Source organism: Tigriopus californicus, chromosome 5 (genome assembly GCF_007210705.1).
Source record: "Tigriopus californicus strain San Diego chromosome 5, Tcal_SD_v2.1, whole genome shotgun sequence".
NCBI lineage: Eukaryota > Metazoa > Arthropoda > Copepoda > Harpacticoida > Harpacticidae > Tigriopus > Tigriopus californicus.
The window spans coordinates 15,527,221-15,541,264 of record NC_081444.1 but is presented as its reverse complement, the minus strand read 5'-3'; the positions used below and the strand labels follow the sequence as shown (position 1 = coordinate 15,541,264).

Genomic DNA, 14,044 nt, shown 5'->3' with positions numbered 1-14,044 from the left:
CCTCCCACTCTACAACGCTAGCCGGAAAATTGAAGTCCCCTACAAAGAAAACCTTTGAGCAAACTGACTGGTCCAACTCATTTCCTATGAATTTGAGAGCTGACAAGAACGAGCTTACTGAACATGAGGGGGCCTATATATTATCACAATGGACAGATCAAGACCTTGAAGATGACAAACTAAGACCTCTACTTCTCCATTAGACATTTGCCGCCAAATCAATGTTCGAAAATTCAAGTTAGCATAGTATTGATGTCAGAACCAAAACTAAGGGCCTGGTAAAGACTGGCAAGTGGGTGAGCCATTTGGTATCTGTCTTTGAACCCTTGATGAGTGCAATTCTTTGAGGGAAGGGGGAGGATTTTCAGTGGGCACAAAGAGTGGTCCTTAATTTCTTTCCACCCTGTCCAAAAAACACTTAAATTCATCTCGTCTTTCTTTTGATCATTTTTTATGTATTGGTAGGCATTCATATTTATCATTCATAGGTAACTTAAGGTGTATTTTACTTTTTCTAAGAACTATAAGGAAAGTTTTTGTCTCCAATTGCCTTAGATTCTCACACAATGATGGTATCATTTTTAGAGACCACTCATCTGCTTTGTCCACCACAATGATTTCAAGATGTTTCAAAATATGATTTTCACCTCGAAGTTATTCTTATCTATGTGCCTACATCTAAATTAAATTTCAATTTTACGTTGATGTAAAGGCAAGACTATATTTCGTGAACACCAACACTCAAAAAATTTTTGAATAAAAACCACCATAATGTATAAATAACCAAGCAAATAAAACACTGTTTCTAACTATTTGTATCTTATTTTTACGTTTTCGGAACTTATTTTTCTGGTCCCTAGTAATTTTAAAGCACGCTTGTCCCCAACTATATTTGACCTATATGGTGCACCCAACGAATGCCATTAGATTTACAATGTATAAGTCTACAAGATTAAGTGTACAATTAATTTTCACAATTCGAATCATATGGTAGAGTAAAAGATATCCCTCTGACTTTTCCAGGGTACGAAACAAGGCATATCTTCGAACCATTTTAGGTGCAAGTCATGGGAAAAACTTTAATCTAAAACGAAGTTACCTGTTACTGGTAGCGTTTTCCCCAGCAAAGGCGTTCAATCTTTCCGGTCAAATGACAGAACTTCCTTGTTGCTACCCTGTCACTCATTTTAGGATAATATTTTGTAGTTGCAGTTCCAAGGTCGGCGGATTTTACCTAGCTCGACCAACGAAGCTAGCAATCCCATCAATGTCCGTAGATAGTTCCGCTTGGCAGTGTCATAGCCAGATTGGTTCATCCGTGAGTGTGGCTAGCGCCTCAAAGTTTCGAAAAGAATCAAACGGGAGACCTCTTTCATGCTAACCACTATGCCACGTCTCTTTGCGGGGCCTCCCATTTATTAGAAATGGATCCCATAAAGTGGGTTGATTTTTATGTTCAATTCAATCTCAAATTAGTATGGCGATCATGGGTAAAAATTGGTAAATCCAAAAATAAGGGCATAAATAATCGTAAGTGGCATCCACTAAATATGCATGACTTATACAGTGCTAGCGGAATGAGCATGTCCATGAGAGGGTCCATGCGAAGGCCCATACTTGGCTTGACCCGAGTAGGAAACATCAGCCACGTAGCCAGAGTATTGATCAGCCACGGTGTAGGTCACGGTTTGGATGCGGCCGTCGGGCAAGGCCACGTGGTATTGGCCGCTGGTTGAGTAACCATCGCGTTGTTCGCTCTGTCCGAAATTGGATCCCGAGTAGTCATCTTGAACAGCATAGGCATAGTTGTAATGGGCTGGACCATCGTGATGGCCCTTCACTCCACCATGATGGGGGGCACCAGCTCCAGGATGTTGAGCGGAACTCAAGTTGACCAAGATGGCCGCACTGATACAAGCCAAGATAGTCATTGAGTTCATGGTGAAGGAGGAGGATGTTTTTTAACAATAACAGTGGCGATGTTGGTTATTTGGTGGATGCAGGTAAACTGATGCTGGTGTCAATAAGATTGTAGATATTTATACCTGTCTTGAAATGAGATCAAGTCCGGAGCCACCAAATTGTACCAATTGAACTTCAGCAAACTTCTCACGGGATTTGTCGCTTTTGCCTCGTAAAATTGTCGCCCCAAACAGCTTTGCAGTTCACGTTATTGCGAAGACAGATTAATCTGAACTTTCAATGATTGAGTTCGAGCACATTGCAAAAGATGAATTTAGATACAGTAGTCGTACTGAATTTTTGCACTCAACTACAGTGTGACCGTAAGGTTCCTGCCCCTTGATAATATTTCAGCTATCAACGAGTTGCTGAACCGATCTTTCGTATTTTATGAAATAGGAATCTTTTATATATAGTAGAAAATGAAATGGTACTTATTTACACAATTTAGCTAATTTTAGTGAAATATCGAAGCCTTTGACAGTTGGATGTTGGGGTGCTTGTTAAAGATTATGATTTTCTTACTGTGATTGAAGTAGGCGACCTAGTCTATTGAACTAACTTTATTTCTCAAATCACCTTTGAGATATCATGAGAATCAAGATGTAGGGAGTGCCAGGTCAGTGTTTTTTTTCCAATATCGTTGAAAAATGCCTTTCCTCTATTGCTCAATTTAGAAATTGTCTCTTGTCTGAATTTCCTTAAACTTAATGCATGACTAAGTTAATTTTAGATATGTGCAGAGCAGTTTTTAAAAATTAAAACATCTTTTTAGGGTGTATTATAGAGTATGTAAAATGTCTTACTTTTGTGACATTGGACATTAATTCCAAGCAGTTTTTCGAGAATGGCTTCGCTGATATCGATCTCATAGTTTCGAATATGGCTGATTCTGAGGTTCGATTTTCCAGCCTCTGTGCCCCATTACGAGTTAAAAAAAGTTCATTCTGTGACACCAGCCTTTCTTTTTCTTTTTTGAATAATTTGAAGCTGGCGGTGATCTATCGAGTAGATTGCCGTTGGAAAAGATGAGTTTCGTTGTTGTTTCTACGTGCGCGCCCACTCAAGGGACAACACGAACCTTGGCAAGCACGCCCACGTCACAATAACAAGAGTGACGTCGAGCATTTGTAGTAGCCCCATCCTCGAACCAAGAATGGCTTCGAATTATCCCGCTTGAGATGGCATTGGGCTGAGGTAAAATCATCGGAAAGTCGCCAGTGAGTGAACGGGGGTGATACGGTCAAGGAGTGGGCTCATAGAGAAGACGTTTTTTGGTAAACCCAGGAAAAAATATCGTTGTGGGTGACGTTTGAGTTTGTGGTGGTTTCCAGGGATTGGTGGACACATAAAAAGTGGGTTTTATTGATGGTGCTAGGAGTTCCTGTGGACCTCTCATCAATTTCTAGTGGAGCGAACGGAGGTGGAATTTCCTTTTACGTGCTGATAAATGACCTCAGAAAGGCGTGTGGAACCATTCTCCTCTTCTCTCGCTTTCTCTCCGTTCGGGGTAATTCGTGGTCCGAAGTTTGATCTCAAATTGGGACAAATGCCAATTTCCACTTGGAACACGATCCGCTGTGCCCAATCCCACAATTCTTGAGTGAGTGCCCATCATTGTGGGTTACTTTCAGCGGGGGCTCCGAAGAGCTCTTTTTTCTCTTAGGTGAGAAAAAGGAGAAAAAGTGTTCCAAATCAGGAGAAACTCTCTCTACTTTCATATTGGCATAATCCAAGACTTCACATGATATCAAATTCTAAGCCTGGATCAAATTAACGATTTGATCTGATCCGTTAAAGGCGTGGCAATGCAAAAGGGTCGCTTGGGTCATCGGATCAAATCTCTATCTTTCAACCAATGAGGTTGTTTGCGTGTGTCAAGGCCTAAAAATAACTACTCGTGTGTGTGTGCCAGGTATGAAAAGGTAAGAAAATACACCCTGGCTTGCTTCTTATATCTGGTGCATTTCTTTTGGCACCCACTGAGGTGTTCCTTTCGAGTTTTTTGAATAAACTTGTCGGCTTATGCCTCAGAAGTTTTCTCGTTTATCATGGCTAATCGTTTCCTTGTCATATGTGGAGGACACATGAATATACAAGCTTGGCAAATCCAAGTCCCTCCTTTCGAGCATCAAGTCTGAACCGCGACCCCTTCGTGCAATGCAATCCAATTTGGAGACCATGTTTTGGACTTGAGTGAAATAAATGCACTTGGACCAATGTCCAGTCCACCCATCCACTACCACAGATGAGGCTCATCCTTCTGGTTTCGAGAGGTTCACATTCAATTGACCTAGTTCCCGCTCTGCCTGCCCAGAGGAACAAAGAGGCATCATTTCAATTGCCATTGTGTACCTTCACGAGCTCTGATTGCAATAGAAGTGGAACACGGAATAAGTGTTCCCATGTTGGCAATCCCGCGGCTTAACCGGACATTTACGCTAACTCTGGTTGCAATTCGATTCATTCCCGTCCTTGGGTGGGATTGGGAGCGAGCAAGATCGTCCTGACCTGGATCATGGAATCCGTTCTCTATCAGATAAATCCCCAGATGACAGGGAACGAAGGCAAGAAAATCATTAAGTAAATGCTCAATTGCGAACAGAGTGTTTCCTCCGAGGTTCCTTGCCCACCGACGAATGTGCGTGGTGTGCATGGATAAAGTGTAATTCGACGTACTTACGAGTATAAGTAATCAAGATCAGGCGCAACCTAGTTCTGCAAGTTCAATTAGCACGACCCAAGGCAAATGATGGCAATACCAGTTGTTTTGCATTTTTCCTTGAATTATTCTGATCTGTGTCCAAAAGTTCGAGTGGAGCGGAGTGACATTCTCATAAATATTCCACCTGACTCCTAGTGACTGTTGCAGAGCAAGGAGATTCATGAAACGAGTAAATAAATTATGCCAAAGATAGACGTTTCCAAATTGGACCAAGCTTGAAGTCTCCCCTCTCGTATTATCCCTTGATCTTTATTTTACATTTTCACCCTGTCTGCCCTTTGGGGGGAACTAAGGGGTGGGACTGGGATCGAGACTTATCAAGGGTGTCTGGAAATATCCATCCACTAAAAAGAACATCTCCGAGTAGTGATGGCTACAACGAGGAGTCCACGGATATTTTTGGAGCACCAAAGTCATGAAAGGGGTTTTGTAGAACGTTGGGTTGATTCTCGGAAGATTTGCCCCTTCAACCAACTTGATGGAACCGAAGGAGACAAGTTCATGAATTCCTATTGCGTTCGAATGGAGAATGATCCGAGACTTTGGAAGTGACTAATATGAAGAAAGAGAGAGATTAGAAGCTCAACATCCTCCTTTGAATGTGAATCGTATTTGAGAAAACTTCCCCGAGGGAGGGGGAATGGAACCGTAAAATTGAGGGATCGCCCTGAGGCGTTTCGTCTTCGTCAAAGCCCAGGAAATAACCGTATTTTCCGTTGCCGTGTCTCAAGGACATGAGCGTTCCATTCCAGGCAATCCAATTTAGTCGTGCCCTCAGTAAAAAATGACAAATGGGAATGCTAATCAAAATCTGGAGAGTCGAGTTTCATTTTTTGTTTTGTTTTAGAATGAGAGATAAGATGAGCAGCCTCATTCGACAAACAAGTTATTATTCGCTTGCCGAAAAACGCAATCGCAAATAGTAATTGCAACTCCTCTGGCCAAATCGCATCTGCTTGAATCTCTACATTCGTACACAGTAGACAAGCACAACGAGGAGGATACTTCAGCAGAGATTGAGGGAAATCCTCTTTAAAATAACATGACACATGCAGAATCCTCAATCTCACATCTCGCTCTGGCCACCTCATCAGCCTTGACGTCTTGTGTGTCCGCAAATGATATACACCCAACCAGATATTCTGCAACAATTTGAGGTGCAAATTGCTAGTTTTCATCAATATCAGAGATGTCCTCAATAGTATTTGAAAACTACTTCATAGTTGGCGTGTTGTGCACTTTGTTCGACCCGAAACCACATGATAAGGCGTACAGTAATTGTCGTTTGAAATATTTGGTCGGGAATCTCTATACCGTGTAATGAGGCTCAACAAATATGCAAATGAAGAAGAGAAGCACCGCAGGATTCTTTCCTTCATGGTCTGCTCTCTCTCTCTCTCTCACTTGTTCTCGCCGGTTTCTGCACCCATCTCACACTTGCATGATGTGTCACCCCGTGTCAAGATGTCATAAACATTTTTCTTCAGGGATTTCTGACACTTTTTCCAATGGCAGAAAACTATCCTCGAGCTGACTTGCACGCCCAATGATTTGGGGAGAAAAATCGTGACCCCGTGTAGCAATGTCACTTAACACCCTCATTCAAGGCTCGCTCTGTGTGGAAAATGAAGTATGCAGAAAGTGATAAAACCCTGTTAGGAGATGGATGCTCTATTGAATAATGCATAATGAAGGTCCAACTCTGTCTTCTTATTCCAGACGAACCTACGTGATGTGGATCCAAGTGATTTTGGTCCTTTTATTCGGGAACCTTGGATCTTCCACTGACATTCGAGGTAAGTTTGATGTTTATCTTTTCGGATCGTCCGTGCTTTTATCTGTCCAATGCAATGTGGAGCGAACTGAAACATGTTTGGATATGAGTCACGAAGCGCCTCTTTTTCGGTCTCGTCAGATTGAGGTTGGATGTGATTGAGGCTCTGGTTTTTGTTCCACTTTCTGGTCCAAGTAGAAATTGGAGTGGAATGAGATTTCTTGTTGGACGTGCAACTTTAATTAGTGCTAGCTGTCGTTCGCTTTTCCCTTTGGAAACCATGGAACTAGTTCTTGTCCGCAGTTGTGCCCAAACAAATGTACTGCACATGCTTTCAACTTGGGTTACTGGCTCATTACTATTACTGGTTACTGAAAATGCCACATCTATCTACCGCGACGTAGACACCTAGACAGAACTCGTGGGCACGATTTTCTGGACGAAGGAGTTTTTTGGTAGACCAACAAAAAACCAGGCATGGTAGGACTCTTACAGCAAGTGGCACATCTCCTTGAAGATCTAGTTATCCGAGTGGTCCAAGTCAGGCGAATCCTTTGAGATCATGAAGTCCCAAGTGCCTCGAAAATGTCCCTGAAAACTTAATTAAGGAACAAACTTCTTGATGCCCATGTGAAAAGATGCTGAGCTTTTCAAGATGAAGGCGGCCACCCTCATTCCTTCCGCTGTCCATAGTAGATAGCTTCTTCATTGGTTGGTTCATTCGTTGGAGGTACGTGTTTTCCACTCAGAGCAAACGATAGAATGAACTACTCGTAAGGAGGACGTTCCCTCTTTTCCCTTTTCTTCTACGGAGAATCTCCCTTGAAATTGGCCAAAGTCCCTTGGGAACACGTTCTAGGACCGAGACGAGGAAAGTTGGCGAAGGAATCCGAGGGGTTTGAACACCATCATCACCAACCTTGGCCGGAATCAGAGCACATTTCTAGATGTGTGAAATATAGCTGTCCATGGACAGAGAACTGAAATCAATCCTCGCCATCAGTTCCAAGTCCTTGTTCCCTTTGGCTAAGTGCTTGATGACAAGTTTGATCCTTTGGGGTCTTTGGAGTAACTTTTCTTCTAACCCACTCCATGAAGGGATCAATCCAGGGCTCCTGGAAGATTGGAAACTTTAGGTCCTCGTGACAATGGCCCATCTCTTAGTTGAGGTGTTTGCGGAGATTCAAAGCTAATTGCCGTTGGGCGTGCCTTAAAGCTGTCCGGGCTTGAGAGATTGCAAAGACAAAAGTCTCATTCTTTTAATTGGAAAGTTTATTTTCGATTTCCAGTGGCACCCCTGTAGAACTTGGGTAGGATCTAAACTTCCACAGGAAGTTCCTGAACTACTTACCAAACACACTTTGTTATAGAAAGAAAGAGAGAGAGAGAGAGAGTTACTGGGAAGGGTCTGCGAAAGTCATGTCAATGGACAGTAAAACTTCTTGTTTCTAACGTACTTCGGTTCAAGGACTCTTGATATCACCGGACTGTTCATTTCCAACATTTCGATCTTACTTCATTGCCAGGTCCACAAATCTGTCGCGTAGCGTCTTTGCCCCATTAATTTGGTCACACTTTGACAGAGATCATAATTCTATGACTTGAGAGGGTAAAAGAGCATGATGCAGTGAGGATGCTAAAGCAAGTGACCACTAGAGATCCATTTGGAGGACTTTGAGGCCATGAATCAACACTTTGTTTTGACAGCCATCACCAATGTTTTAGCAGCACTCTTCGGATCATAGTGTCAAACAATCTTTAGATTCTAAGTGAACGAGGAAAACACATGATGATGCTCAGCTACTCGAATTTGTTTCAAGGCATCATCACAACTGGTTTTAATGGCCAAATTTCACCATTTGCTTTGCAATTGCAAGGAATCTTTGATATCCATCATTGAAGATTCAAAATGTTTTAGGCTACAAATTCCCGATAAAAGTCAACGATTATTTTCATTTTGAAACGAGCCTTGGCGTTCGCATTCCTTACAATAAGTACATAAATACAACGCCATTACAAGGCTTCGAAAGACTTCAAGTGAAAATGAACTGGATGTCCTTTGTTGGGAGCTTAAAAAGCCTATTGGCAAGTCTTCTGGCAATAGCATTTGCCAATTCTAGGAAGCTAAGCTAATGAGTGAAGGTCGGGTCTCTCTCGGGGAAGGAATAATGGTCTGGATGGTTGGTTGGTTAGCTACCGCCTTCTTGAACGAGTGAAGGATGCGAAAGCCGGCAGGGATCCCGAGGCCAGAAATGGCAGGCGATTCATCTTCCTTAGAAAGTTATCCTTGTCCTGGTTCTTCATTGGATCCATTTTCTTTTGTCTCTTTTCCTCTTTTGCACTTGGTTGTGCTTCATTCACACAGTGTGCAGAACAATGGCAAAGTGCCGCCACTTATTTTCGAAGGACTCGCCATTACTTGCGCAATAAATCTTTTGCGCCACCCTGTTCCAAGAACACTTCAGGATGGGTGAAGGCCACGCAGAATCAAAGATGGCCATCTGATTGATGGCATCCTCCATTCCATGTCATGGATTCGGGACTGTAAGTCACCAGTGTCCATCGGTTCACAGCTCTCGCAGACATTTATATGGAGATTCTTTTGTGTTGACAGAACGAGTCAGGGTGACCAAGAGAGTGAATCCTGTCCACGAGCCAAGCCTCGCATGATCTTAATCGCTGCCACGCCGGAGTCGAGAAAAACCCCATTTCCGCTTGTGTCAGTGCAGAAAAGTCATTTGGAATGGCTTGGTGCTTTATGCAGGCTCATACAATGCGTCCGTTGTGTATCAGTCTTCAAGGTTCTCATTCCAAGGCGTATTCAAATGGGCCTCCCCCACTTTTATCATCCCGATTGGTCCAACCAATAAAGTGCCCTACCACACAGGATGATATTCTAGGGCGATGATGGTCCAAGAAAGTTCCCAAATGGGAATTCCAATGGAAATTTGAGCACCAAGCCACTTTAAGATTGAAAACCATAACGTCTTTGTGGGCATTTTTTATGGCCTCAAGGCCTTGGTGCATGCAATATGGCTCATTTTCAACTCTTGGATCTCCGACTGATCTTTCCACATATTCTGTGCCCATATTTTATGCTTATGGGCTTAACTTTGAAAACGGCGAGACCGTAGAAACGAGGTCACCCCAGAAATCGAGGGCTGTTTCAATTTGAACACGTTTGGCGTGGTTGAAGGAAGAGGGGCTAATAGTGTTCCGTTGTAGTCCATTAAGGTGTCGCCATTGTAGTTGGAGAAATAGAAATCCTTTTTGGTGCTATTGACAACCTGTCTACGTTATTGTTCCACAAAGCACCAAACAAACAAAGCCAGGACTTGTCCACGTTGATCGACAAACCTAAAATTTCTCGTTCAAAGGTTTTAGTTCCAGTCGACAGCTTTGTTTGACGTATAGTAAAGCTTACCCGCACAGACCCCAAACAAATCTGCTCGTGATTTTTGGGACGTGTGATATATCCAACATATCGACAACAAGGTAGAGTTGCTCTCAATGGAGTGGAATAAAACCAATATTCTGATGGGATCAAAGGGTTTTCCCTTCTCTTTGGTGCTGGTCCTTGTCCTTGGGATGGATGGAAGAGTTTAAAGGACAAAAGAGAAAGAAAGAAGAAGGCAGAGGATCCTCTTCTTGTTCACCCTCTTGAAATTGAAATGGACCAGAGATTTTTCTTTGCCATTTGTGTGGAACCGAGGAACATGCGTTTTTTGAGAGTCTCGAGTGGGTTCAGTTCAACAAAGGGGAAGTGGAGAGTGATCAAAAGGTTTCTTGAGTTACACACACACTTTCAGCTCTGAATGAGGTCACCCAATCTCGTCTTCTAAGTGTGAATGTGTCGAACAAACCTCAAGCAGACAGGAGCTGGAAAGTGCTTTCCCTCAATCAGGCCTTAATTCACTTCCCTCGGTAAATAAATGTTTTCCCCGTGTTCCATGTCCTCCGTCTCTCTCCACGAAGAGGGCTAATGTTGCGTTCCCTCATCGTGGCTCCAGATGTTTTATTCTACTTTCATTAGCACGATAAATGTGCTTTAAGGCCCCATGATAAGCCTCATAATGTGGGGATGGCCCATTTTTATACCAACCCCATATGGTCACGGTCCAAGTTGGTCCCAAGTTTTTTTCGCGTGGTGGAAAGAGGGGCATTTTTATTGGCCCATGGAGATATTCCTGACTGCACGTGTGTACACAACTTCGGATGAACTGGAGCCAAGACATGAATATAAATTTAGACAGGGTTGCCATATGTGGCACATAAATATATAAAGGGTCTGCCAGAGCTGAGCACGAGACATCGGCTTGGTGGCTGGCGAGGTGGCCAATGTTGTTCCAATTCCCCAAATGACATTGATGTTGGTAAAGGATCCGAACCATAGGCCATGCACGATCATTCTCTCCTCATGGAACTATTCGGGGAAGGCTTTCCTAAGCTCTATGAATCCATTGCATTTGCATATTTATTGGCACAACAATGTTTTGGATCCGTGTTGTGTATGTACACATCCAGACTTGGCGAGAGAGACTTTCTCGTATACGTGTATGTACCTTCTCTCCAGTATTTACGGTCTACCGCCTACTTTACATTCCCGTGTGATTATAATGATGTCTTTACTCAAAGGCTCTCATTCATATTCTCGGAGTAACCTTGACGGAAAAGTTATTGCTTGAAGGCCTCATTGACAGGTCGCGTTGATGGATTAGGCTCGTTTTCAGCCTTCTTCGCCCATGGCGTATTCACTTGGTAAAAAACCACTTTGCCACTTTCCACGCCGGAACTTGAATCTGATCAAGTCCTATATTACAGTTCTACCTACTAGATTGTTTAGGACAGTGCGATGAACTGCTCGGTCCAGAGCAATACATGTCATTGCTTGTTAGACAATTGGATCCCGTTGATTGGCTCTTAATCCATTCCGAGCACAGCACATTCTAATGATTTCACATACCGTTCTCGTTCCTTCCACAGCTCATGCCGAGATTTAATGGCACTGTTTGCCAAGCGGATTAAGAGAGCGCACAAATTCGATCCCATTATCTACCTCTCCGCTTTAATCTCAAAAACTATTTCTCTCTGGAAGGGTGACGGGGTTGAAATCTTTGTCTGAGCGAATTGAGGCTCGTACTCGCCAATAAAGTTTCCTTTTGGCATCCCGAGAGAAATGAGTCATTTCTTCCCAGAGCGATTCCAGAATCCCTAATCAGCTTGAATTTCTCTCCCAGGATTTGGCTTTGCCAGCGTATGAGTGGCAGTAAAACTTGGGTAATGGAAAATGCAGTCGAGTTAGTTATTCAGTTTCTAGTCCAATCTGGGTCTCTATTTGTGTCCTTTGAACGCGGAATGGAGTCTATCTGGGATGGATGTGATGCAAATCATTTGCATTTACATTCACATGAACCGAACTTTGATGGCTACGGATGTCTCGCCACTTCGCCATCCCTCAACGCTCTCAAAGACTCATTGATGATGTGATATGGTCTGAAAATAAGGATACCGTCTATCCTTAGTCCTTGTCCTCGTTATTTTCTGATTGCTACTCCGAAATATTGCTCAAATGGATGGTGGCTCATTCCCCGAGTTTAAGCCAGTTTCCGACCTGAATGCAATTCAAAATGAGGATAAATTGAAATTAAACGCTTCTCTTGAAGTGCCTTGTTTAATTCAAGCCGACTTGAAAGTGAGCTCGTACTCACTTAAGGGAGAACTGGTTTGCCGGTTAATGCAAGAAATGCACTTCCACAGATGCCATTTCAGGAGGACGAGAACAACGACGACGACGACGACGACAACTTCATCAGAACTTTCTGAAATGTGAAATACGCTTGCCATTTTTCCTGCCGAAAAAAAGGACGCGTTCTCGAGAATGTGAATGAACTGGGAGGTTAACCAATTTGACAACAAATGAAATGCTGTGGAAATGTAATATTTCAAAAGATCTTGGTTTCAAGAACCGAAGATCGAAACAACGATTCCTAGCGTAGGATCTTGCATTTCTGACTTGAGCTTATGACTGGATTCATGTATGAATGGACGACGTGATCTCATTCAAGAACTAGTTTGGCTTCATCTCGGGAGATTAAGGCAGTAGGGACATCGAGCTCAGATATCAAAAACTACGATGAGGCCTTCCAATCTTGGTCATTGTCCCATTGGGCAATACCAATCTGACACATAATCGAGCGAATTCTCATTAACGAGATCGCGAGGGGCTCAACAACAAGTTGGGATGATCATTGGGAACATCTGGATTCCGTAGAACTTGGAATAAGGGGGATGGAGGGATTCCCCCCGGGATTTAGAAGGGAAATAAAAAAGGACCGTTCCTTTTTCTCGCCCGACTACTCGCACCATGGAAACGCATCTCCGACCAAAGAAAACCCCTGACGACGAGGCCCTTCAAAGGAGCATCTCTCTTCCTACGGTGCGAGTGGTCCTTTCATACGGGATGAACTTGTCCAAGTGACGGTGGGGGGGGAAATGCTAAATGGTCCTCTTTAAGTTCTTTCGCACTCTCCTTTTTTTCCCGGGGATCTACGGAATAATATGGGCGGCCAAGTTGGGCTCTTTAATGAAAGCTCAATCTACCTTTTTCGCTCTCCGGAGCTTCTCTTTGGAAAATGAGATTTTAAAAGTTTCTTGGATACTGGCTTGGAGCTCTCTTGGAAAATTAGACAGATCGGACGGCTGGTAGAAGAAATCGATTCTTTTGTCTCAGGATCCGCACATTTTGATCCCTCCATGGAATGCCAATCCGCACAGGCACATCGTTAATCCCGTCTTTGATCCCCTCGTGGCAATCAATGAGTTGATTGAGCCCACTATAGACAAAAGAAAAGGAACGACTAAAGTGCTGAAAGACCGGAGAGACTCTGGAGAGATACATCCAAAGCAAGAGAGAAGAGGACATGTTCCAATTCTACGGCTACTTAACCCCCGCGTGGACTTGGTTATGAACTGTTTGCTAAGATAACAGCCAAAGGTCGAAACTTTTTCCCTCTTGGTCCTGAAGATCGTCCTAAGGCAACATCCTCGAGAGATCCACGCTACATCTTCAGTTGAGTAAAAGAACGGCGTTTGCCATTAGCCGATTGAGTAGTAGAGCTCGTGTATGAGCACTAAGCATTTTCTTTCTGCTTGCCACACTAGATTTGGCACCTGAAAGCTAGTGATTAAGTATTGGCGATTTGAAGGACACCAAAATGAACCTTTTGATTTAATGCTCGCGTCTGATGTTGGTTGGGTGACCCTTGGCCCTTTGGAGAGTCAGTTCAGATGGTTCCATTCGTTTACGTTTCTTTCGCTTGGGCGGGTCCCTGCTCTCTTTCCCGAAATAAATAGATGGAGCCAGATAAGAGAGAGATGGAGAGGGAGAGAGAGAGAGAGAGAAAGAGAGAGAGAAAGGAAGAAGGGTAACAAAAGAGACATTGAACAAATGTCAAAAACAGATGATCCCATTGGGACATGGAATTGCCTGTCGTAGTCCCGCCCTCAGAACCCTTGTCTTGACAAATTTTATGAGGATGTTCCCACTGANCATGAGAAAGTTTCACGTTCCTCTTCCCAAGCGA

At 43.3% G+C, this 14,044-nt stretch overlaps 2 protein-coding genes across 2 annotated transcripts in view; one reads left to right on the top strand and one right to left on the bottom strand.

Annotated features, from left to right (window-relative positions):
- Positions 1–1,440: 1,440 nt before the first annotated feature.
- LOC131880985 (pro-resilin-like) lies at positions 1,441–2,202 on the bottom strand. The gene has a single exon (XM_059227726.1). The coding sequence runs from the start codon at positions 1,938–1,940 to the stop codon at positions 1,560–1,562; it is 381 nt and encodes a 126-aa protein (XP_059083709.1). The 5' UTR covers positions 1,941–2,202; the 3' UTR covers positions 1,441–1,559.
- An 896-nt stretch (positions 2,203–3,098) lies between these two features.
- LOC131880721 (fibroblast growth factor receptor-like 1) overlaps positions 3,099–14,044 on the top strand; it is a 20,928-nt gene continuing 9,982 nt past the window's right edge. Inside the window, exons 1-2 of the mRNA XM_059227408.1 lie at positions 3,099–3,887; positions 6,407–6,483. Of these exons, the coding sequence (XP_059083391.1) occupies positions 3,880–3,887; positions 6,407–6,483 (85 nt within the window). The 5' untranslated portion in view covers positions 3,099–3,879. The remainder of the gene's footprint in view (positions 3,888–6,406; positions 6,484–14,044) is intronic.

Coding starts and splice junctions, on each gene's coding strand:
- LOC131880985 (XM_059227726.1), bottom strand. CDS start 1,940: ATGAACTCAATGACTATCTTGGCTTGTATCAGTGCGGCCATCTTGGTC.